This window comes from Culicoides brevitarsis, chromosome 2 (genome assembly GCF_036172545.1).
Source record: "Culicoides brevitarsis isolate CSIRO-B50_1 chromosome 2, AGI_CSIRO_Cbre_v1, whole genome shotgun sequence".
NCBI classification, from domain to species: Eukaryota; Metazoa; Arthropoda; class Insecta; order Diptera; family Ceratopogonidae; genus Culicoides; species Culicoides brevitarsis.
In genome coordinates, this window is record NC_087086.1 from 27,623,528 (window position 1) to 27,648,982 (window position 25,455).

The following is a 25,455-nucleotide window of genomic DNA, read 5'->3' on the forward strand; positions in this document are numbered from 1 at the left end:
AATCAAAAAAGCTTGCAAATATCAAATAAAATTAAAAAAAAAACACACAATAAATAGTCAATCGAATGTAAAGAAGTAACGATAAAAAAATTATAATTAGTTAATTAATTAATTAAATAGAGAACCCAAAGATACGAATAAATGGACGACTTACAAAAAAAAAGAAGGAAAAAAAGTCGCAGGAAGAATGTGTCACGACTGAAAAGAAATTTTTATTGAAAAAAAAAATAATTACTTAAAAGTTATTATTATTGAAGATTTTTAGAGAAGGATGTTTTGTTGAGACTGGAAGTTTGTTACTTCTTTTTGTACAGTTGAGCAAAAAAAATGTGAGATACTATATTAAGGAAAAAAATAACTATTCATTAAATTACTTTAGTTTTGTATCCTGAATTAAATGTAAATAGAAAAAAAAAACAAAAGTATATGAAGTTTTAAATAAAGAGAACAACATACAATAACATAAAAAAAAATCAATTAGAACAGCATAAATTTAAAAAAAACCGTAAATAAATAAATTAAAGTTACAAAAAAAAATCCTCTAATAAAGCGTGTATAAAAAAAATAAATAAAAAAGAGAAATGAATAATAATGAATTGAAATAAAGTGATTGAAAATAATAAACCCAAATTTTTTGTTTTCTTTTTTTTTTTTGAAAAATCGACACAATATCAGCCGAAGTTATCCTTAGAAAAATTTATTAAATTTTTAGGCTTCAAATTAATTAAAAAAATTAGCTGAAAATTTACTTATAAATTTTTTTTCTGTGAGTTTTGTTTTATTTTATATGAATTTTCATAGTATTTTTTTTAATGAAATAAGGCCATTTAATTTAATTATTTCACTTTATGTCACCCCCCCCCTCCGATTTTGCCGAAAAAATTCAGGGGGAAAAATAAAAATAATAAAAAAAAGGAAAATTTTTGACATTTTTTGGTACTTTTTGATTGAAAAACGATAATAATGTCCAGTAAAAATTAAAATTATATAAGATATGAACTTAACTTGCTTTAAAAACGCATTATCTATCGAAAATTTGATGAAAAAATTTTTGAGTCACGTGACCAAATTTTTTATTTTTTTCTTAAATTTTTATTTTGTGAAATTTTATTAAAGTTTTGACTTAAAAACTTAAAATAATAAAAGTAAAAATTATTTTAATGTGTTCAATCAACGATTAACGTTCAAAAACGTCAAAAAAGTAGTAAAAAAAATTAATTTTTTTTTTATTTTTTTTCTCCCCCCCCCCTTCATAAAAATCCACATGCGACATAAAGTGAAATAATTAAATTTAATGGCCTAAATATAAAAATATAACTTTGGGCTTTAAATTGGTCAAAATTTAGTGTCATAAAAGCGAAAAAATTTCTTCTTTGCATAAAAAAATTATTTATTTTAGGTTCATTTTTTTGCATTTTTTAAATTTTTTTTATAGAAATTATTTTTAAAATTACTCCTAAGTTTTTATTAATTTTAAAAAGTTTTTTACAAATTTAAAAAAAAATTAAAATTTTGTATTAAAATTAATTAATTTAATTTATATAAATTATTATTAATTAATTAAATTAAAATTTTTATTTATTTTGAAAAAAAATTAAATTCCTCCCGAAATTTATTTAAAAAATTTCAAAATTAATTTAAATATTTTTAGAGTAAAATAATTTTAAAAAAATTTATTTTTTTAATTTTTACAATTTTTTTTACGGATTTATTTTTTTTTTATTTTGGGCGAATAAATTTAATATTTTAATTTTTTGTCCCATGAGGATTTTCTCGAGGGGAGGGGGGAAATAAAAAAATAAATATTTTTGAATTTTTTGTTTGTAATTTTTTAACGTTATTAGACGTTAAACGGTGATTTTTAACATTTATTTAATTTTAGTTGATTTTATTTTAAAATTTGAGCTTGAAAGTGAAGAAAAATCAAACAAAATCTACCAAATTAAAAAAATTTTGAAAAAAAAAATTTTGGTCACGTGACTTTCAAAAAAATGTTTTTCAACATTTCAATAGAAAATGTCGTAATTAAGCAAATTTCTTTAGTTTTTTGTATAATTTTACCATAAACAGTAATTTTTCTTGATTTTTTAATATAAAAATTCCAAAATATGTCAAAAATATTTGTATTTTATATTTAATTTTTATTTTTCCCCCAGACAAAAAATGGATATATTAAATTTATTCACCTTAATTTAATTTAAATAAATTTTATTATAATTATATAATTTAATTTTATTAATTAATTAAATTAAAATTATTATTTATTTAGAAAAAAAAATAAATTCATCCCGAAATACATTTAAAAAAATTCAAAGTTAATTTAAATATTTTTGGAGTAAAATAATTTTATATAAATTTATTTTTTAATTTTTACAATTTTTTTTAACAGATTTATTTTTTTTTTAATTTTTGTATTTAAAGATAAGCCCAAATTTGCAGCTTTTGCATCGAGCCAGACATGAATGAAAATGAACAACATCAATGACCTTGAAATTTTTAATCATTTGTTTTGTTCCATTTCTTATTTCATTCCATTCACCGTTCGTTATTCATTCATTGTTTACATTTTCAACTCCATCAAAAACCTTTTTCCCAATTTTTTAAATGGAAGAACTATCAAAATTAACGAAAAAACGTCTCAAACACCTTCTGAAAGACGACACTTACCTTTCGGACATCCCTCCCGACATCACATCAGGCGAATGCAAAAATCTAATCGCTCTTGCGTATGGCCAGAGCATCTCTTTGCTGCTGGATCGTGGCCCTACCAACCCAAAAATGAAGATAATTGTGCCAGCAGGAGAAAAAACGACAGTCGAACACGTGAAGAAAGCCATTCGCACGCAATTCACGTTAAATCACTCGAGAACGGGAGATGCCGGTCGCAAAATAATCCGCTGGAAGTACATTTGGAAGACTTATTGGCTGAAATTTGAGGGTTCGCCACTAGATGATGACAGAAAAACTCTCGAGGATCTCGGGATTGGGCACGGAAGTGAACTAAAATTTATGAAACGAAGAAGAATTAAGAATTCTGACAAGAAAAAAAAGTAAAAAAAAATATTTTTTTTCTTTTAAAATGGAGTGAACGAACGAAAACAAATGGAAAATGAACAAAGTTTGACGGATGAATGCAAAAAATACGCAAAATCGACTGCAACAATGTATTTAAATAAAAATTAAAACTAAAAAAAAATCATGGATAATGTAAAAATTGAGAATTATCCCGGCGTAATTTTGGATCCAAATGCTGCCAAAGCTCGAATTTACGTTGGAGGTTTGTTGAAAAAGGTCACCGATGATCATTTACGTGAAAGATTCTCGCAATACGGACAAATTTTGGGTAAATTTAATATTTTTTCATTCAAATTTGACTCCCAAAGATAAGGTTTTTTGTGTTTTTTTCCAGATATGGTTCACAATAGTGGTTACGCAATCATTCAATTTTCGACAGCAGCTGCTGCTTTCGAGGCGGTCCACAATGAAGACGGAAAACCGATGTTGACAAGCAAAAAGATGAAAGTTAGACTAGCTGGCGTAAAGGTTGAATCCTCTGCTCCGGCACAAAAGCCTCCAATTTACTTCACTTCACGTCCCAACCAACCGCAAGACATCGAAATCATCCTTTTTTCGAAAGAGCACGTCGAATATGCCGAAGAAGTGCTTAAAAAAGTCTTCGAAATTGGCTTCCAGGCGGATATTATGATCAAAAAAGACAAATTTTCGCTCTACGAGTTGCTTGAAGACCTGAAAAATCATTCCATTCGAGCACCTTTGATGGCATTGTTGATCGATGAGCCAAATGTACGCGAGAGATCCGTGACTTTGCAGTTCCTTCAGTGGTATGGACAACGCGTGACGATGTCTCTCGATTATGCGCTTAATGAACTTCGAGTGATGAACCATGATTTTTTGGTGAAATACCGAATGCCGGTAGATGATATTTTTGAAAAGGAAGTTAAAAAGTTGTACGAACAGAAACGCGAAGAATTAAAACACGAAATGGATCCTGAGGTTAAACTTCAGATGATCAAAGACTATGAAGCGAATTATTACGGTTTAGTAAGACGTTACTAAGAATTTGTGAAGAAATTTCTTCGAAATTGTTTAAAAAAAAAAAACAAAAAATTCTTTTTTTACGTTAAAATTTGTCATGAAACTCAGGAAAAAAAACAGGTATTAGTTTTTTAAGGATATTCGGAAAGAATAATTTTTTTTTAAAATTATAATTTTTTTTGTTCCAAAATTAATAAAATTTGTAAAAATTTTTATATGAAATAAAAAATTAAAAAAAAATAAATGCTTTAAATAAAAAAATAAATATTTTTGAATATTTGAATATATTTTTGAATTTGAATACTAAAATTTTTGTTAGTGATTTTTAAACGTTTTCAGACGTTAAACGTTGATTCTTAACATTTATTTAATTTTGGTTTATATAATTTTCAAATAAAATCTGAACCTTAATTTTTGAAAAAAAAATATTTTGGTCACGTGATTAAAAAAAAATTCTTCTACATTTAAATATGAAATTTCTCAGCAAATTTTTAATAAATAAATTTTGAAAAAATAAAAATTTCTTTTGTTTTTTGAAAAAAAATTGTATCATAAATAGTCTTTTTAATTTCTTTTGTTTTTCGAAAAATTTTTTATTTTAACTTTAATTTTTCATAATTTTTCAAATAAAAAAATTGTTTCAAAAGTCAAAAATCAAATGGGGCAAAATAATAAAAAAAAAGTAAAAAAAATTCCAAAAAATGTCAAAAATATTTTTACTTTAATTAATTTTATATAGAAATTTCATTCAGATTTGATAGTTCAAAACTAAATTTGGAATATTTTAATTCGAAAATATATAAAACATTAAAAGATTGTTTTCTTTCAGTTCACTATATTTTTTGAATTTCTTTATCTTTTTTTTAATATTTTAATTTATTTTCAAAATTTTTAAAAAAATTTATTGGTTATTGAATTTTTTATAAAAATTTCTTATTTTTTATTTTTATCAAAATAGAAATTTTGAATATTTATCAAAATAGAAAATACTTTATATTTTTAAATATTTTTTAATTGAAAAACGATAAAAATAGTCAAATTACATTAAAATGACCAAAATCATCATGCGACATAAAGTGAAATAATTAAATTTGATGACCTGAATAGAATAAAAACATAAAATAAAAAAAAAATATAAAAAAATCAACTAAAAAATGTTAATCTACTAAAATTTGGTTTTTTCAGCATAAATTTCTGCTAAAAATTCAATAAAATTCTTCAAACGATAAATAAAATTCCGAAATTCAAATTTTTTTCATCGAAAAATTCACCTTGGGCATCACCTCACCCAGTAAATCTTCTTCCGTAGCATGTCATCGTGGCCAAGTGACGGAGGAATTTCACACAGAAACAGGTCTTTTGCTCCATCTCGAACGAAAAAAACTCAAATTGTGCAACAATTCCCGTTTTTTCGCAGGATCCGGATCCGCGTTAATCCTCACTTAGTGCTATTAAACATGTGCCTCTTAAAATAACTCTAGTATTTATCGATTATAATCACATAACATTAACGAACATTTTTTCTGTTGCGGAGTCGAGGAATTTTTTTTTTGTAGAACGAAAAAAAAATAAAGACGAGTGTTTACGTTCATCTTTATAAATACAAAAATATTTTTTTTACACGAAAAATATTTGAAATCCGCTTATTTGGACGAAAATTTGCTCAAAATATGACGTGAACTTGCGCCGATGGACAGACAGCAACAAATTGTGAGTGCTAATTAAACCTTTTCTATTCGAAAAATGCATGGCACACAAAAAATGTTGAATATTTCTACACATTCGTACGACGACGTGTACGATATTTGCTTTGATCCATTGAAATCCAATTGAAATCTCTTCACGTACGAACCTGCCTAGATACGTGTCGTGCGTTAGTGTGTGATTTTTTCGAAAATTTCTCACCTCTCCTTATGACAACAAGTTTTTTTCTGTATTTTTGTCAAAAAATCAACAATACCTTCGTATTGTTTCGCCAAACGACCCCTGAAGTGCTCGTTGTTTACCTTTTTGTGTGTCAACAATTTCTTTTAGCATGAATTTGAACAATTTTTCTCCTTCATTGCAGAAAAAGCAATAAATTCAGCAGTATTTGGCACACAAACACGAAAAACAGCAAAAAATCAGCAACTCCTACAACATCTCGAGTAACAAAAGTAGCATTAGAGACGCAAAAACACACAAAAATTTAGCTCACAATGGAGTCAATGGAATACGAGATGGCCCGCAATATGACGTTGCTGTTCTTCTTGGAGCGACTCATTGACAAAGGCGAGCCCCGTACGTTGCACGATCTCTCATGCCAGTTTGGGGCGCGCGGATTCACACGAGAAATGCGACAAATTGCTGGAGGAAGTCAATCAGGTATGAAGTTTTCCTGTTTTTTTTTTGCTTCTTATGCTTTGTTGTTTGTTATTTTTTGTGTGATCTCATCTTTCGTTGCGTTTTGTTTGATGTTCAACACATAAAACTGTTATCTATCTACCTTCCGTCTCGTTCTTCTTCGTCTTCGGCGTTGTGCATGCGTATCATGTTGTCATGTCAGTACCTACAAAAAATTATTGGATCATTAAATTTATGGATGTTTGTGTGTTAATCCTATTACAACGATATTGGATCGTCTTGAGCTAGCGACGGGCGCGGATGCCAGAAATAAATGAGCCAAGGAAATTTTTTAATGTCACCTGAATTTATTTTTGGGTGCAAGTTATTGGAATTTTTACGGGTGTCTTATCTTTTTAACGAGTTCAGGTGACAAAAGACCGGTAATTAAATTTTATTAGGGAGTTTTATGGCTGGAAGAATCTATTTGAAATGGTTTCCATAAAAAAAATAGAAATTTTGAGGTTCTTGGGAAAAATTAGTTAATTATTTTTTGAAAAGCTTTTTTGGAGTAAAAAAAATAATTTTTTTTAAATGCCAAATATTTTAAAATTTAAATAATATTTTTATTTTATAAAAATTAAATTAATTAAAAAAATTACGATAATAATTATTAAATTTTAAATAAATTATTTTAATTTATTTTTTTTTTATTTAAAAAAAAATATAAATAAAACTATTATTTTAATTTAATTATTTATTTTAATTTTAAATAATTTTTTTAAAATTTAATTCAATTAAAATATTCATTTTAATGACGAAAAGGATTTTAAAATTAAAAATTTCTCCAAATCATTTTTTGTTTATTTTTTTGTGTTTTTTATGCTCTGTTATTATTTAAAATAATAATTTTTCTAAAATTAGTGTTTTTTTTAGAACTTTTCATTTCATATCCGCTTTTAAAATTTTTTCACTTAAAATTAAATTGTTTTTTTTTAGTTTTTACCATTATTTTTCGAATTTTTTATAAATTTTTCAAAAATTTGGATGACAAGCTTCCACAATTTTTCATAATCGCTCACAGTTTACTTTAAAATTATGATTTTCTGACTTATAAAGACTAAAATATGTTGCATGACCCAATTTTTGATGACAATGACCTTTGACAAAGTAATTGACACTGTGACGATCATAAATTTTAGTGTTATATCTTATTGTTTTTTGCCTTTTTCGGCATAAATTGACTCAAATTTTGACGAATTTCAACATTTGATTGAATATTTTTAACAAAAATGAAGTAAAATTGTGTCTTTTCTGTTAGGGTTTCAAATAAAATTGATTAATTTTTGATCAAAATTTAATTTTTCGTCAATTTTTTTGAAGAATTATATTTTAAAATCAACCAAAAGTGGTCAAAAATAAAATAAAAATTTAAAAACCAATTTTTTCGATAATTTTTTAAAGTTTTTCTTATGAAATAATTTTTTTTATATTTTTTTTTTTTGAATTTTTCTTTAAAAAATAATTAAAAGTTGAAAGTTTCTTTCATTTAAAATCTCAAAAATTAATTTTTTGTTCATGAATTTTCAAAAATTTTTATAAAAAATTCGCTTAAAAATAATTAAAAATCAAACTTTATCTAAATTTTTCATAAATCACTTTCCAAATCAATTATGAACGAGACACCCTCTTGCCTCCTTCCTTTCAACAAAATTTAGATAAGACAAAAAAATTGTGCAATAGTAAATATTTATGCAAATATGAATGTTTACTATAACAACTACCGTCTTGGCATGCATCCAAAAACGAGTTCATTGTTTCTAAACAAAGCATCTTTCGTGTAATCGTCTGCATCGACAACGACCGACAGCCAAAAATTCATTATTTTTTAATTAAAAGCCATAATGATGATTTTTATTGGGCACCAAACAGTTTTTTTCATTAAATCTCTATTAAGACGTTATTCAATGGGGTGCCTATTAATAGATTTGCTTGATCGATAATCGCTTTATTTGGGGCAAATTTCATTGGAAAGGGACTGTGTTCTAATTTTTGTTTGTTTCGCAGCAACGTCCACAGGTGTTTGTAAACAAAAATTGATAACCTTGACCTATATTCATGATTTTTTTCATTTTTTCTCGTTTTAGGACTGAAAAAGTTTCTGGCGAATTATCCGGCGCTCTTCAACATCGATGGCGATTACGTGCACTTGAACGTTTATACGGCAGCTGCGAGCAAGGACACCGGTGGCAGTGACTACATCGAAGAAACGAAGCAATATTTCAAGAACAAACTCTTGCAATACGGCATCGGCACCGAAGTTCCCATCAAAAGTTTGCTCGGGCATCGTTCGCAAGCGTCTCCCCAAGTGCGGCACATCTCGGGGCAACACATTAAGGAATTTACGGATTTTTTGCTCCGTCATCCGGATACGTTTCAAGTTGTCGACGACAATGTCATCCTCATTGGCTGCGATGACGTGCAAGATGTCCCGCAATCCGAACGTTTGCATTTGCCGCCCGCCTCGATCGACACCAAGGCCACGCAAGAGCTCCTCGACTACATTGCCGACACCATTGAGAGCCAAGGACCGCAAATTGTGTTTTCGCTCTTCCACGCAATCACCTCGAAGTTTCCGCAGGAACAGTGGTTCCGGATGTTCAAGACGCCCAACGACTTGTCGACCTTCCTGAAACTCTTCTCGGACTGCTTCCACTTGCAATCGGATCTAGTCGCTTTGCTGCAAAAACCAAAATTGTCCGATACACATATCAAACATGCTCAAGCTGCATTTACCTCACAACAAGCGATGGAAAGCAAGAAACGTGCTGCTGCGCCGAACAACGGATCGCAACGGGATGCGGTGTCGCGAACAATTTCGCCGGCAAGCGGTTTGAATGGCGTGAAAGGCAACAAAGTGGGCGATTTCAAATTGAATGAGCCAGTGTCGCAAAATCATTTGGGACAGGGTAAAGTTCCGATTACGAGTGAGCCGAATAGTGGATTTGATAGTCTCGTGACGACAGAAGTGAAATTGGAGAATTTGTGTCCGAATAATTGTCCGACAGGAGTGAAAAATCCCGTTAGTCCACAAAATTCGTTGATGGGTGAGTAAATTTTCTTCTTAATTTTTTTTTTATGGAAAAAAGTGTAAAAAACAATTTTTTTATTTTGAAAGAATTTCTAAAAATTATGAAAAATTTTATTTTGTTATTAATTTTAATTTTTAAAAATTAAAAATAAAGTCAAAATTTTTTAAAATAAAATTTCTTTAAAAAAAAAATTTTAAAAATACTTATTTTCATACAAAATGACAGAATTTTAGCAATTTTTGATCGTTGATCAACATTTTTGTTGTTTTTTAATTTTTTTTTTTTTGAAATTCTCAAATTAAAAATTGATTTTAGATCATTTTAAGTTAAAAATTGAAAAATTAAAATTTCATCAAAAATAACTGTCAAAAAAAATTTAAAAAAAAATTCAGTAATTTTTTTTTTTTTGGAGAAAAAATTCAAGTTAAAATATAGTTTTCAAAATTTTAATTTTTTGAAAATTTTTTAAAATTTTTTTGAAAATGTTTGAAAAATTATGAAAATAGACCTAAAAACGGACATTTTTGATGAAATTTTTAATTTTTTCTTTTATTTTGCCCCATTGAATTTTCGACTTTTGAAAATTTTATTTTTGAAAATTTTAATTTTTTTTGATAAGGATAATAGTCAAATTTGCATTTAAAAAATTAATTTTATTCAATTTTTAACTTTTTTTAATTTTTATGTTCAAAATTGAATTTCTTATTCAAAATTTTATTTTAAAATTTAAAATTAAAAATTAGTTAAAAACTATTTTTTTATAATTTAATTAAACATTTTTAATTTTTAAAATTACTTTCTTGGGATAAAATTCTATAAAATTAAAATTTTTAATTTTAATTTTATTTTATTTTTTTTCAAATTTTGAATTTTAGGTTTTAAAATTTTTTTATATTTGAAATTAATTTTTTATTTAAATTTTTTTTTTGTTAAAAATTACTTTTCCTTCATTTGAATAATTTTTTAAAGTGTTTTATCGTTTTATAAAAAAAAAAAATAAAAAATTATTGAAAATTCTGAAATAATTTGATTTTGGATTTTTTTTAGCATCTTTAATTGATGAATTAATTAAAAAAAAAATTAAAAACATAAAAAAATAATTTTAATTTTTTTTCAAAACATTTTTCATTAATATCTTCCATTTGCAGCTCCCCAATCCCCGGAAACGCCTCCGCCTGGCAAAACGGGCAGCATTTCGGACCGCTTAATTGTCGCCAGCAACAATGCGACCAACAAATCCTCTCAACCGCCTCATGCGCGTCAAACGCTAAAGCAACGCATCAACTCTCTTGTGATCAAAACCATTTCCGACAACTTGGAAAAAGACAAACACACAATGGGCTCCCTTCAACAGACTGACAACAATGGCGGCAGCGGCAACAACGTAAGCGCCAACAATCGTCAAAACACGCCAAACACGAGTCCCATGCACTCGGCAGTGAATCACTTCAACGGCGACACGTGGCGCCTCAAAATCTTGCACAACACAAAAGTGATCGTGACGGTGAAGGAATCTCTCTTTGTCACGGACACCCTCTTGAAGCAAGGCAAACAGAAGCAAACTGTCATCTCGGTCGACTGCGAAGGCATAAATTTGGGTGTTCGCGGCCAATTGACTCTCGTGGAGATCGGAACGACGCGCGGCGAGGCATTTATCTTCGATTTGATGGCATGCCCGGAAATTGTGCTCGATGGCGGTCTCAAGGCGTTGCTGGAATGCGAAAATGTGATTAAAGTGATTCATGACTGCCGCAATGACTCGATTAATTTGTACACGCAGTTCGGCATCAAGTTGCGGAATGTCTTTGATACGCAATCCGCGCATGCGGTGCTTCAGTGTCAGGATAGCGGAAAGCCCGTGTACAAGGTGAAAAATGTCTCGTTGAATAATTTGTGTGAAATTTACAATGCGCCGATAAATCCGATGAAGGATCACTTGAAGAACATCTATAGACGCGATCAAAAGTATTGGGCAAGACGACCATTGACGAAGGACATGATTTTGTATGCAGCTGGAGATGTCTTGGTGTTGATTAATGACCAGTTGTACGCGAAAATGGCAAAGTAAGTCTTGTTTTTTTTATTTTTTAAGAAATTTTTGAGTATTTACTACTGAAAAAGCAAAAATTGATGAATTTTTGGAAAACTTCTAAAAATTTTTTAACAAAAAAAATTAAAATTTCTTTAAAAAACACGTTTTTAGTTAAAGTTTTTTTAGTTTTGTAAAATTTTTGAAAGAAAATGATCAATTTCTTAAAAAAAAATATTTTTTTTTTTGAAATTTAATGTTTGAAAAATGATAAATTTGAAGAAATTCCATTAAAAATTATACTTTTTCATATTCAATCTCTTCCCTTTTTAATAGTTGAAAGGTTAAAATTTACTTTTTTCGAAAAAAATTAATTAAAAAAAAAATTTTTTTCATAGGATGATCAAACCAGAATACCGTCAATTGTTCTCTGAGCTCTGTACGGAACAAATTTTGATGATTATCAGTCCAAATGAAGTAAAATGCAAGAAAAAGCAGCGCAAAATTCAACATGAAGTACAGGATTTGAAGATGAAATTGCAACGAAACAGCAAGAACATCGTTTTGAGTAATCGGGAAATCAGACTTTTGAGGTAATTTTCATTAAAATCAAATTAAAATTCTCGAAATCGATCAAAAATTTCATTTTAAACAGATATCTGGACCTGACTGAAGAGGAAAAAGAAAAGCTCAAAGGCTCCTATAAGGTAGCCAAGAAATTGGAGAAGCTCGAAAGTTTCGGACAAGATCGGTAAGTCACTGAATTTTCATTTTCTGAGTCTAAAATTAACATTTTTCATCTAAAAACAGAAGCTTAAGTGACTCCGAGGACGAAATCGATGGCAATGATCAAGAATATCCCAGCTTAGACAGTGTTCCGAGTGACAATTCATCCGGTGGCGGTGGCAACAATACAACTTTCAGTCCAAACACGTCGGAACCGCCAAGTATTACGGAATCAATGATGCTCATGAACGACATTTTATCGGACAAAGAGATGGATCGACACGAACGAATTGACAAACTTGAGGCAATTTTATCGGCTGTCAGCACGATGGATGATAGTGTAAGTCTTTTATCTCGAAAAACCTAAAAAAAATCAAAAATTTAATTAAAAAAATATTTTTAGGTCCTTTCCGACGAGTTGTTATCAGACAATTTGTATGAGAATACCGACGCGCTCATTAACGCAAAAGACTTGAACAAACTTTCGATGGTGAATGACACGAATAAAAATAAGGCGGCGCCTTATATCGATCATCAAGGCGGCAAACGAAGTGTTTCGTGTCAAACTTACAGCACGGGCGACATTATTTCTGCCGTCACCATCGACGACGACTAAACGACAATTGATTTGTCCTAATTATTATTTATTAACCCCTTAAGCAAGACTTAATTTTTTTTTACGATTTTTGAAAAATCCTGTTGAAAAATTGACGCAATCAGCGAAAAATTCATTGAAAAAAATTCGAAAGACAAAATTTATACTAAAAAAATGTTAGAAGTAGTCACCTTGTAGTGGAAAAAATGTTACTAGAGCTTTCAAGGAGTCTCGTTCCTTTTTCTATTTAATAATATTTATAAAAAAACGAGACTTCTCTAATAACCTTAGGACTCACAAACTCACATATTTGCTCTAAAAAAATTTACAAACTTTTTTTTTTGTAGTAGAACGCGCTTTTGCTCTTCTATAAACTCAACGCAACTCAAAAAAATATGAGACACGAATAATTTGAAATTATTCAATTAAAAAATTCCGAAAAGGACCAAAAAAGCTTACACAGCTTCTAAAAGAAAAAATATTTGTAGGAAATTAGAAATTTATATTAGGAAACGCTTCCAAAATTATTGAAAAAAAAGTTAAAGTTAACTAAAAAAATTATATTATTGACTTATGAAATTGTTAAAACATTGAAAAAAAAAATCAACGACGAAATTTTTGATAAAAAATTATTGAAAAAATTGACTAAAGCAACTATTGGCAGTGCCTTTATTTGAGTATGCATTTCGGTTGCGACAACTACGTTCAAAAAAATCGTCAATTTAGCAAATAAAAACTAATAAAAAAGTCTTCCTCTGTGAATTTTTCTTCATTTCTCTCGGAACAACATCACATGCAATAATTGCCATAAACAGAAATCCTAAAAAAAAACAAAAGAAAATAAATACGTATCAATAAAAAAAACATATTTAGAGTTAGTTGTTAATTTTTCTGCACTACGGACTAACTCACACTCATTGTTAAGTTTAAAAAACACGACCAAAAATAACTTTTATGGTTTCAGATGACTTTTAATCAATTTTTTCCTGCTAAAAATATAGGAAAAAGTGATTTTTGAGTCAAAATTTTTAACTAACTTATTATTTGATATTTTAAAAACTTTTAACTGTACACTACTAATATCACTAATTTATATAAAAAAACACATATTTAAGTAGTAAGTGAAACAGAATGGATGTCGGGAATCGTTGTTTAGTTGTGAACTAGACAATCAATCAAAAAATAATTAAAATTCTTTAAAAAAAAATAAGGATTAGAAGTTGAATTATTTATTATTCAATAAAATTCGAAGAAAAAATTTTCTTTAACTAAAAATAATTTTTTTTTTAAATTTTAGAAATTAATTTTTAGTGAAGAGAGAATTTTTCAAAGCGTGAAATGAAATATATAGTGCTATAATATTATTAATTAAAAAAAGAAACGTAATGGTATTTCATAGAAATATGTAATAATTTGTACGGCGTGTACGGTGTAAAATGTATAAAAAAAATGAAATTTTTTGCTAATGATTATTATAATTATTATGAATAATGTTTAAATAAAATTATTATTACTGAGTAGTAAAAAAAGAAACTAAATTAATAAATATGAAAAACAAAATTGATTAACAAAAAAATAGATTTTTTTTATTTATAAAATAAATATTGAGATTTAATCTAAATTAAAAAAAAAGTTAAAATTTAAATATTTGCAGAAATCAATTTTTAATTATTTTTTTTATTTTTCAGTCAAAAAAAAATTTTTTTTCGTTCCAACCCTCATTTCGTTGAAAGTTATTTTTTTTATTTTTAAATGTTTAATTTTTTATATTTATTTTTTTTTAATTTCTTTTAGTATTTCCTAAATTTTTGGCGAAACTTGAATTTCCCAAACGTTCAAAATTGATTTAAAATAATTTTAAAAATTAATTTTCCATATTTTTGAGTCTTCTAAATTTACATTGACAGTCCAAAAAAAATAAAATTTTTCCTAAAAAAAATTTTTTTTGGCGAAGTTAAAGTAAAAAAAATTTTTATTTCTTGTTCAAAAATTTTCAAAACTTTTTTTTTAAAAAATTTTTTTTTTTGGAAAATTCTCTTTTTTTTCTTTAAAACCCAAGATTTCATAACGACTTTTAATTTTGAACCAATAACCTTATTTTTCAGCCAATCAGAATCGCCTAATATATCTGTATCGACACACATACGAAAATGTCAATGGAAACGTCACCGACTTCATTAAATAAATTTCTCAATTTTTTTCTACTTTAAATTAATTTTTATTAATTAATCAACACCCAAAAAATCATCCAAGGTGAGCAAAATTGTTTCGGATTGAACAGACTTTCGTTTAAGTCCAACAAAAATTATTAAATTTAATCTTTTCTTGATTTATTTTGAAATTATTTTTGATGAGCACTCCCATTTAATTAAATTTCATTCGATAAATAATAAAATTTTCTTTAAACTTTGTAGATGAATGCCATAGTCGATCCCCGCCGAACGGACAAAGTTGTCAGATACAAGCCAAACACAAACCAGCAAGAAGACTTGATTCCAGACTACATGAATATTTTAGGTGAGCAAGTACCAATTTCACATGACACCTGAGCGATTTCCTAATTTCCAACTCATTATCTTCGTTTCAGGAATGATTATGTCAATGTGCGGCTTAATGATGAAACTAAAATGGTGTGCCTGGCTGGCTCTTTATTGCTCCTGCATCAGTTTCGCCAATTCACGGATCAACGATGACGCGAAGCAAGTTCTTTCGTCGTTCATGTTGAGTGTTTCTGCTGTCGTCATGAGCTATTTGCAGAATCCCGCACCGATGCTACCTCCATGGGCTGCCCAAACCTAAAGTTTAACGTTTTGATGTGCAATAAATTAATAATATTTGTCAAGAGATGGGATTTTTGTTAATTCTAACAAATTTTTTGGTGTGACGGGGTTAATGCGGGGGCAAAGGTCGTCGTTTTCATTGGATTTTCAGACAAAAATAATTTTTTCTTGAATTTACGTTTCTTAATTTTTCAAAATGTTCATAAAATTTGACCACTTTAACAGGAATATGAAAAATATAGTCAAACCCACGATAAACCTAAATATGAATTTAAAATATCATTTTTTTATCTTATCAAGCTATTTATTTGCAATACGCAAAATAAATTGAATCTTATCAATTGAATGATTTTCAGTATAAAAATATTTAAAAAAAAAAATTCAATTCAGTTCAATTTTGACTTTAATAGAAACTTTACACTTTAAATTCAAAAACCGATAAAATTGCAAAAGTTTGAGCAAAATGGAAGACAGCAAGCAACTAATTCTAAAAAATCAAATGAAACTTTCACGAAAACATAAAATTTTTAAAGACGTTATCAAAGGATATCAAATATTCGAAACGCTAATCATCGAAGGAATGGATAATGTATTTGACGAATCAGTGAAGAATAGTAAAGCATTACGTAATTTTTGGGAAAAATTGAACGAATCAGTGGAAATTTTGATATTGTCAAATAAATTTAATCGAGACCAAATACTTGAAATTGCAGCTCAAATAACAAACATAAAAATTTTGGAAGTTCGAGAAGCTTCAGAAGATATAGAACCAATTTTGATTAGCAACAAACAGCTAGAAAAAATCATTTTACGGAATATTGAAATAAGATTTAAACTAGATACGGAAGAGCTCGTCATTGGAAAAAATTTTATTCAAGCAGTTAAATATCGCAAGTCTTTGAAAAGTTTGTTGGTCGGTTGTGAAATACCTCTAAAAGAAAATTTCTTAAGGATCACTGAACGGCATTTAGGTGATATTGGACTAGAAAACTTTAAGTTTGACTGTAATCCGTTGCCTATTTTTGAAGGAGTCCCAAACTGGATTATAAAAGACATGGAGTTGGAATTCAAAAGCGAAAAAAATGCATCGAAACTTCTCGTAAAACCATTATCAATTGAAATTTATGAAATTAAAAAGGATCCGTTATCAATTACATTTGTTGATAAATCTTTCGAGAATCTTAAAGATTTTAAATGTGAATCAGTGACAACTTTAATAATATCAGAACGAAAGATAACTCAAGAAGATTTATTTATAATTACACACATTCTACCAAATATAAGAAACTTAGAATTCAAAATATTTCCAGAAGATCTAGAAGAGTTTTTTATCCAAAACGAACAACTAGAGACGATAATCATGCCAGAAACAAACATATTTACAACTTGGGCTGTTGAAGAAAAATTTCTTCAGGCATTAAAGCATTGTAAGTCATTGAAAAGCTTGACATTTGACTGTTGTGTTCCTTTAGAAGCAGAATTTCTAAATGAATTTTTTGGCGAACTTAATTATAATTATATTAAAGCGGCCGACATTAAGATTGATTGTGATCCGTTGCCAACTTTGAACGATAACTTAGATTGGACTATAAAAAAAATGCAGTTTGTATTCAATTGCGATGGATATTCCAGGAGTCTTCTCATAAAACCCTTATCAATTGAAGTTTTACGAAATGACAATTGTCAAATCGGATGTACAACGGATCATAAGCCTTTTAAAAGTGATTCTGTACAAAAATTGCTTATTGATGTGGAGGAAATGGATTACCCGATTTGTATAAATTACTGTGAAAGTATCATTGAAAGTTTTCCATCAGTGCAAAACCTTTCTATCATCGATTGGGAAAATTCCAATAACTTTCCATTGAGTTTATTTTCAACTGGATTTCAAAACTTAAAAAAACTTAAGATGTATATTGAATCCTCCGACATTTTTTGGCCTGAATTTACAAATGTGCAGCAGCTAGAATGTAAATTTTCTGAAAGTATAGAAGAGAGTTTTGAAAGATTTCTAAAAGCTTTTCCAAACTTGATGCACTTGAATATTACCATCATGGATCAAATCAATGATAATGTAATTGTACAGATAATTTCTCAGTACCACCCTTCCTTGATTTCTCTAACAGTTTCTTATGATGTTGATAGAGATGTTGATATAGATGTTGATGATTTTAATAATTGTTTAACGGAAAATGGCTTAGATATCATAGGAAAAAAATTCCGGCAAATGAAATCTCTGGGTTTTTACTGTGTAGAAATAGAAAACAAAGTGTTAGAGCTTTTTAAACAACTACCTAATTTGGAAGAAGTTAATAACTTCTTTTCAGAATCGACATATACTAGAAAAGACTTATACGAGAAAATGATTCAAAATGAAATGACTCAAAAGAAGACAAATGAAAATATTCTCACTGAAGAAGGTCAGTCAAACATTAATGATGTTTTGCCTCCAGAGATCTTGGAAAGAATTTTTACATTCTTAGATGAGGACGAACAATTAATATGTCGCGGTGTTTGTAAACATTGGTTCGAAATTTTTTCCTCAAGTACGAAACTCAATCGAACGCTCCGCCTTGATAATGTATGTTTGTCACTTATATTGGACCCTGTAAAATTGTTACTTTCAACCAATTTTAAGTACAATCACATTTTCTTGGGTGAACAAAACGATACAAACTTGTTTCTTAAACCAGAAGATCTGACAGAATTCTGGCAAAAAATTGGCAGACACGTAAAGGAAATATCCTTTCGTTATACATCGCTTTTAGTATATGTCCTTAAAACTAAATTAAATGCGACACATTTACCGGAGTTCGAAAGATTAACAATTTTTGAACCGCTTGATGATTTTGTTAATGAGCTTCCGAGTGAAATATATTCCAACTGGATTTCAATTCAAAGAAAAATAAAAGAAATCTGTATTGGGGTTGACGCACTTGATAACGTTTCGCTCAAAGATATGATAAATTTGGAAGAAATTATTTTATTTATTTGGACTTATTCAAAATATCGTTCATTAAATTGGCTAAATTCTAATTCAAATTTTCATTCATTGAGCATCATTTTAGATTATTTTAAACCTAATAAAATTCCTTACGATGTACTATTTGACGAAAAACTAAATTATCATAACATAACTACATTTTTCATTTGTTTTTATGACAAGCCTTTAAATGAGATTTATGAAAAAATAATAAAGAGTTTTCCGAATTTACAATCTTTAGGAATATGCATGAGGACATGGGATGAAAACACTAGAATTGATTTAAGTATATTCCAATCAATTGTAAAAGATGTTTTTTCAAAACTAAAATATTTAAAAGAAATATATGTTTTTGTCATTGATAAATATGATTTTTATGTAATTGACAGAATGTTATATAAATGTAATATAGGGATTTCAATAGAAAGTGAAACTATCAAGGCCCATCCAATATTTGATAGAATATTAAGACAAATAAGTTTGAGAATTTTTTGAAAATTTAATTTTTGACCGTTTGGTAGAAGTTTCTGAAACAAATTCAGAAAATTAATTTTTAGAGGTATTACACGACAGACCAATTTATTTTCGAGAAATAAATTCAGACAAACTCAAGAAATTTGCCAGGCGCAAAAAAATCTGCCGACAAACTCAACAAATTTTTTATTTCCATACATTTCGATGTTTGCGGAAATAAGTTTGGCAAATAATTTTTTTCCGTGTAATAGCAAAATAAATTTGTTTGCCAAATTAAGGTAGTATTTCAAAACAGGGCAAATAAATATGGCAAATTAGTTTGTGCCGTGTAATAGCTCACGCAAATTTCAGCCCTACCAAATTTATTTTTTGAGTGAGTTTGGCAAACTTATTTTCAAAAAATTTGCCTCGTCTAATAGTACCTTTAGGGCAATATTATTTAATAGAATGGGTTAACCAGTTATCGTGAATTTAAGGAAATTTTCAACTTTGAGCGTTAATAACTTTTAAACCGTAAATGGTAGAAAAATAGGGTTTTTTTTATATAAAATCAGCAAAGTGTTATCTATTGATTCCAATTAAAAAAATTAACAACTCAGTGCAAATTTTTGGAAAATTTTGAGTTTTTCCGAAAAAAGTCACTTTTCACCAGTTATCGTGCATGGTGTAAACAGTTATCGTGCATCAAAAATTCGACCAAAATTTTATGAAACTAATGAAAATTAATAGAAAATCGCAAAATTGAATAATATTGAATAAAAGCTATTACTTTTATATGGAAAATTTTGACGAAAGATAAGTAAAATTAGTGAAAACTGTCTAAAATGCCCCTAATCATCGTTTTTCACTACAAAATTATACAATTTGAAATAAAACTATAAAATTTTGGCCTTTAATAGGGTAAAACTGTTCAAAATATGTGAATTTGTATATTTCTTCAGTAATTTTACAATGCTGAATGATGTAAATTCAGAATTTTTGCTATTTTCTTCTCAAAAATGAGTTTATTTTTGTTTGTCATCTCTTAAAACATCTTATTTAACTAAAAAATTTGCTTAGATTGCTTAAAATTATTATTTTTTTTTAATTTCGACATTTGCCCCTTGAACTGTACAATGTGTGTCAACTCTGTAACCTTTTTCAAGTAATAGTGCTCGTTTTTGATCGTTTTGGTATCAAAAACTTAAGAATATAAATTCTACAGGCACTTTTTGCCATTTTATAAGCATTTACGGAAGTAAAATTTTCATAACACGGTAACTGGAAAACGCTCATTAAAGTGTTACCAGTTATCGTGCATTTTAAAATCCTCAATTTCGATGCTAAAAACTAACAAATCTGATCATTTTATGTCATAAATGTGCAAATCAGTCCTTAAACTAACAATACGAACACAAAAACTTAAAAAAATCATAAAGAAAAAAATTTTTTTTTGAGCTTGAAAGTTTTCGGTCAAAAATCATACCTTATCACAAGGCTTAAGCAACGTAAAAATTTTTGACTTCCACGGGTCAATGATGAGTCAGAACCAAAAATGACCGATTGGGATTTGTTCAGGATGACAAGGCCTATCGGTATACGAAATTTCAGCCAAATCGAATTTTTTACTCACATATTAAATAATTATGCCCATTATTATTATAAAATATCATATAAAATATCACAAAATATTAAAATCATAATGTGTTTTATGATTATGTATGACTAACTTTGCAACCAAATTCTAAATCTTTAAATAAAAAATGTGAAAATCTTATAATTAGGAATATTGTTTTTAAAATTATTTCATAGTTTAAGATTGAAAAATGAAAAATAAAAATGATGAAGAAAAAATAAAATGTTTGTTTTTCTTAATAAATAAATAAGAGTATTAATAAATAATACTACGAAAAGAAGTATTAAAAAGACCATTTTTTATAATTTTTAATATTTTATTTATTTTTTGAATTAAATAATAATTTATTTATTTATTTTGCTCTAACTATTTTTCTTTCTAACACTTAATTAATTTTATTTTTTGTGCGGTAATAATTTTACATAATACATAAAAATTTAAGCATCCTAGAATTTTTATTTTATAAATATTTGATTTTCCACTTTGATTTATTTTTATTTACAATTTTTTCCTTACAAATTTTTAAATTAGCTTTAAAAAACAATTTTATGAACATCTTAATGCTCATCTTTTTTTTAAATTTAATAAATTATGTCAGTACGACGTATTTGGTGACGATTTTTTTTCCATAAATTTTGATGAAATTTTTTTTCCAAAAAAGTACTTTTAAAATTTAAATTCAGCTCACACCTCGTTCTGCATGCAATGCATCGTCGAGTCTTCGGACAACTCGTCCAAGGAGGATTCTGTAAAATTATAAAAAAATTATTAGTAATGGTGCTTCCGCGCTTCGAAAAATCTTTTTTTTCTTTTAAAAGCGTGATAATCTAATTTGGACACTTTTGTGATTGATGAAGAAGTTTATTTGAAAAGGAAGTCAATATTTTTTTTTTTTGTTAATTATCGTTTATTTATTTTTTTTTTTTTTGATCGAATTTGAGTCCAAATGCACGCTTGTAGAAGAAAAAAATGTAGAAATATGAAAGAAATGAAAAAACAATTACCGTGTGGTGTAAATTTTGAACTATTGTTGTTGTTGTTGTTATTATTACCTATGTGCAGTGGATTGTGTGAATTGGAATTTTGTTGAAAGGAATAAGTGAGTTGAAGATTGATGTGTCTGCCAAAGTTTGCAGCTTCGTTTTCTCGAGGAACTGTAAATTTTACGGAAAAAAAATTATTAGATTGATCGTTTTTTGTCTATTTTTTGTTTGATAAAAAAAAACTTAAATACTTAAAAATTATTTATTACGAAAATTCGTCACACAACCTCTCATTCATCAAATCTCAAGTGCCATCAATCGCTCTCCACTCACACAACAACTTAAACCTACTTTTATTTTTACCGGCATGAATGTGTTTTTTCTGTCGTGCCCGGGAATTTTGGAACCACACTTGTGTGACACGTTTGCTGAGTCCCGTTACCGAAGCTATTCGTTCGAGATCCTGTCCATCGGGGTTGCTATCCAGCTGGAAGTTGGCTTGCAGGACTTGCAATTGCTCCTCCGTGAAAGTTGTTCGCACCCGTTTTGCCTTATTTTTATGATAACCATCAGCATCACAGCCATCTAGCGAGGATTTTGACGTTAAAAATGCGAAAAATTGCAAAAATTCAAGAGAAAAACTTACCATCACTGGAGGTTGTGCCTCCGTCAATTGTTTCCATGTAATGCGCTTTACACAGCACCCGATCGTCGAGCAGGGCGAATTGCTCTCCCGTCGACAATTGACGTCCGCATTGATCACAGGCGAAGCAAGCAAGGTGGAAAACGAGATCGCGGGCCCTTCGAACCCAATCGGATGCGGAAATGCCACGACAGCATTTGGAACATTTGGCACCGAAGTTTCTGGAAAAAGAAAAAAGTGAGAAAAATTGTTAAATGATTTTTAAAAAATTTTAATGAATAATTTCTTTTTAGATCAATTAAATATTTTAAAGTTTGAAATGCACTAAAAATGACACAAATATTTCAACGGAAGTGAAAAAAATTCGAGAAATGGAAATCAAACCTACAAAACTTTAAATCAAAATCAATTGATTTAAGTTAATTTAGATTAAGGAAAAAAAAAATTAGTCCGTTCCAAATTTTTTTTCGATGTTTTTGTCCCAAAATACTTTTTTCAAAATGGGGGAGGGGCAAAAAAAAAAAAAGTTTTGAAATACTTTTTCATACAAAATGACAAAATATTAACGATTTTTGATTATTAATAAATATTTTAGTTGTTTTTAAAGGCCAAAAAACGACCAATTTTAATGAAATTGCCCATTGAATTTTCGGCTTTTGAAATGGGGCAGGGGACAAAAACTTAGAAAAAAATTGAAACGGCCTTATGCTAGATTAAAAACTTAATTTCTTTAATTTTTTAAATAATTTAAAATAAAAATATTCTCAAAAATTGTTCAAGTATTCAAAAATTATTTGCTTTTTTTGTCTAAAAAAAAAAAAATTAAGTTTAAATCAAAACTTTCAAATTTTTTAAGTTAGATTTTAGTTTAAGGTTCTACCAGTCAATATCAAGATAGCAAAATCTTATCTATCTTATTAAATATTTCGACTTAAAAAATAAATTCAATATTTTGAAAAAGTTAAAAAGTCAAAAATCAAGCTATTTTATATATTTGACCAAATTTCGATTAAAAAATCTTTTTTTTATTATCTGAAAACTTTTACAAATTTAATCAATTTGACTTAATTCAAACTTAAAGTACTTAAGTTTTGACTTAATAAATTTTTGATGTCTTGATAAAAATTTTATGGCTTTTGCATTTGAAAATTATATTTTTAGCGGGAAGAAAATAAAAAATATTAATTAAAAAAAGAAAATTTGACTACTTTAAGAAATATTTTTAAGTTTCTTTAAATTTGGAAAAAGAATTTTTCCTTAACTGAAATTCGATTAGAAATTTTAAAAATCCATTAAGTTCAAAATTCGCTAAATTCTTTCTTTTTGAAGTAATTTCTCAGTAAATTTAAGTAAAAAATTTCCAAAATTTTAAATTTTTAGTCTAAAAGGTAAATTTTTACATAAAAATGACCAAATATTTCCATCACTCAAGGAAGATTCGCACTTTTTATGCTTTTTAACCTTAACTTTCCGCTGTCATCATGTTATGATCATCACAATGTGTGGCAAGTATAAAAATATTTTTTTTCGTAATGACAGAAAACATGCTTTTATGTTGAGTCACCGCATAAATCGATAATCATCTTTCCGCAGCTCTTTTACAAAGTGATCGATCCACAAAAGGCAAAGGAGTCAATTGGTCAAAAACCATCAATATGACAGAATCTCACCGTTAAAATGTGTTACAAGTGAATTCAGGTCGCTTTTCAACTTTTTTTTATGTATCTTCAATAAAACATCAAAAAGCACCTCTTAAAGCCGTTTTGCCCGACGATGTGAAACAACATTCTTTGGCTATTTATTTCCAATCACACACACACAATTAATAAATTACTCAAATCATTCATTTCTGCGGTGTGATCGACTGTTAAAGCCTTCGCGCGCCTAAGCAACAACAATAGACCACATTGGGAGCCAATTGATAAGCGTGTAAAATATTACAGCAGTGGTATTTTTTTTTGTATTCTCTCCTTTTTCACGTCGTTCGCGTCGATACACTTCAAACTGCCTTTAATATCTTGTTAAACATAATAATTTATAAGCGACCAGCATGATGCTTTTTCCCCATAAACGTTCATGCAACATTATTGATTTGACCTTTTGACCACAGCTATTTGTTTTAAAACGAGAAACTCCTAATTTTTCTCGTTTTTTTTCACGAAACTAGACAAAAGGTGGTCGAAAAGTCCGCGTGTGTGGATCAGCATGGCTCATTATTCACGCATGTCTTGCTCTTTTTTACGAATTACAATTACTGTTTTATTTATGATGAGAACTGGTAAAAAAAATAAATCAACTTTTTCTATGGGATCGCGGTTTATTGATGAATTGTGGACTAATTTATCAAACAAAACGAAGAAGAAGAAAAAAAAAACACTCGACCGCACAGTGTGTCAAAATATTTGGTGCGCTATTTGATGAATAAACTTACTTTGCATAATCAGCTTTACAATAGACTTGTCTCTCCCGCAGAAAACACGATGGCTGTCTGTCGAGAGGTGTGAGGCAAACGCAGCATCGCAAACACGAACTGTGCCACGTACACCCGCCGACCTCCAATAAGTAACGATCCGATATTGGTTCACCACACGCCTGACATGTCCTCAGCTCTGTCTGCAAAAAAATACGAAAAAGGAAAAAATTAGCAAAATTACATGAAGGGTAAGTAAATTTGACGCCATATTTGATTCAAAAAAAAAAATAAAAATCTTCACATGCAACATGGAAAAAAATCATCATTATCGTCATAGAAACACCTATTTAGTTTGCGATTGCGCCTCTTTTTATCGCCCTTGTACTTTCCCTGTGTTGTTACAACTCATCATTTATTACCTGAGACGTGTTGTCTACAAATCATGGCGCTATTCCCTTGCAACAAGACAACGACTTTAAATATGACAAAAGGATGAAAAGGGGATTAAATGACTTCCGCATTTCGTGAGAATTACAAAAAAAAAATATTTTATAACTTTTTTTTGCGTAATTTTCTTGTGTCTCGTTCAGGTTCAGGTTACAAAAGAAAGAAAAAATTAGCAATATCGCAAGCAATAACAATAAATAAACAAATAATTGATTGCATTATTCAAATCAGTGTCTAATCAAAATAAAATATAATCCAATAAAACTGTCACAAAGCAAGCCAAAAATGTGAAAGATA

General features: G+C 28.3%; 5 protein-coding genes across 5 annotated transcripts; 4 read left to right on the forward strand and 1 right to left on the reverse strand.

Moving 5' to 3' along the window:
• The first annotated feature begins 2,560 nt into the window (after nucleotides 1–2,560).
• Nucleotides 2,561–4,201, forward strand: LOC134831452 (uncharacterized). Its single transcript, XM_063845182.1, has 2 exons — nucleotides 2,561–3,343; nucleotides 3,410–4,201. The coding sequence occupies exons 1-2, from the start codon at nucleotides 3,199–3,201 to the stop codon at nucleotides 4,075–4,077; spliced, it is 813 nt and encodes a 270-aa protein (XP_063701252.1). The 5' UTR covers nucleotides 2,561–3,198; the 3' UTR covers nucleotides 4,078–4,201.
• LOC134828870 (U11/U12 small nuclear ribonucleoprotein 25 kDa protein-like) lies at nucleotides 2,605–3,054 on the forward strand. The gene has a single exon (XM_063841857.1). It carries the CDS (start codon nucleotides 2,605–2,607, stop codon nucleotides 3,052–3,054), a length of 450 nt encoding a protein of 149 aa, XP_063697927.1.
• Nucleotides 4,202–5,390: 1,189 nt separating the features above from the next.
• LOC134830905 (uncharacterized) lies at nucleotides 5,391–13,570 on the forward strand. Its single transcript, XM_063844518.1, has 8 exons — nucleotides 5,391–5,766; nucleotides 6,125–6,420; nucleotides 8,526–9,485; nucleotides 10,619–11,534; nucleotides 11,898–12,092; nucleotides 12,155–12,250; nucleotides 12,310–12,565; nucleotides 12,629–13,570. Exons 2-8 carry the CDS (start codon nucleotides 6,255–6,257, stop codon nucleotides 12,839–12,841), a joined length of 2,802 nt encoding a protein of 933 aa, XP_063700588.1. The 5' UTR covers nucleotides 5,391–5,766; nucleotides 6,125–6,254; the 3' UTR covers nucleotides 12,842–13,570.
• A 1,664-nt stretch (nucleotides 13,571–15,234) lies between these two features.
• On the forward strand, nucleotides 15,235–15,619 carry LOC134828871 (protein Asterix-like). The gene is made up of 2 exons (XM_063841859.1): nucleotides 15,235–15,337; nucleotides 15,408–15,619. The coding sequence occupies exons 1-2, from the start codon at nucleotides 15,235–15,237 to the stop codon at nucleotides 15,617–15,619; spliced, it is 315 nt and encodes a 104-aa protein (XP_063697929.1).
• A 5,737-nt stretch (nucleotides 15,620–21,356) lies between these two features.
• On the reverse strand, nucleotides 21,357–24,979 carry LOC134828872 (LIM/homeobox protein Awh). The gene is made up of 6 exons (XM_063841860.1): nucleotides 24,953–24,979; nucleotides 24,730–24,911; nucleotides 22,302–22,519; nucleotides 22,019–22,240; nucleotides 21,677–21,826; nucleotides 21,357–21,418 (listed from the first exon to the last, which is right to left on the reverse strand). Exons 1-6 carry the CDS (start codon nucleotides 24,977–24,979, stop codon nucleotides 21,357–21,359), a joined length of 861 nt encoding a protein of 286 aa, XP_063697930.1.
• Nucleotides 24,980–25,455: the final 476 nt, after the last annotated feature.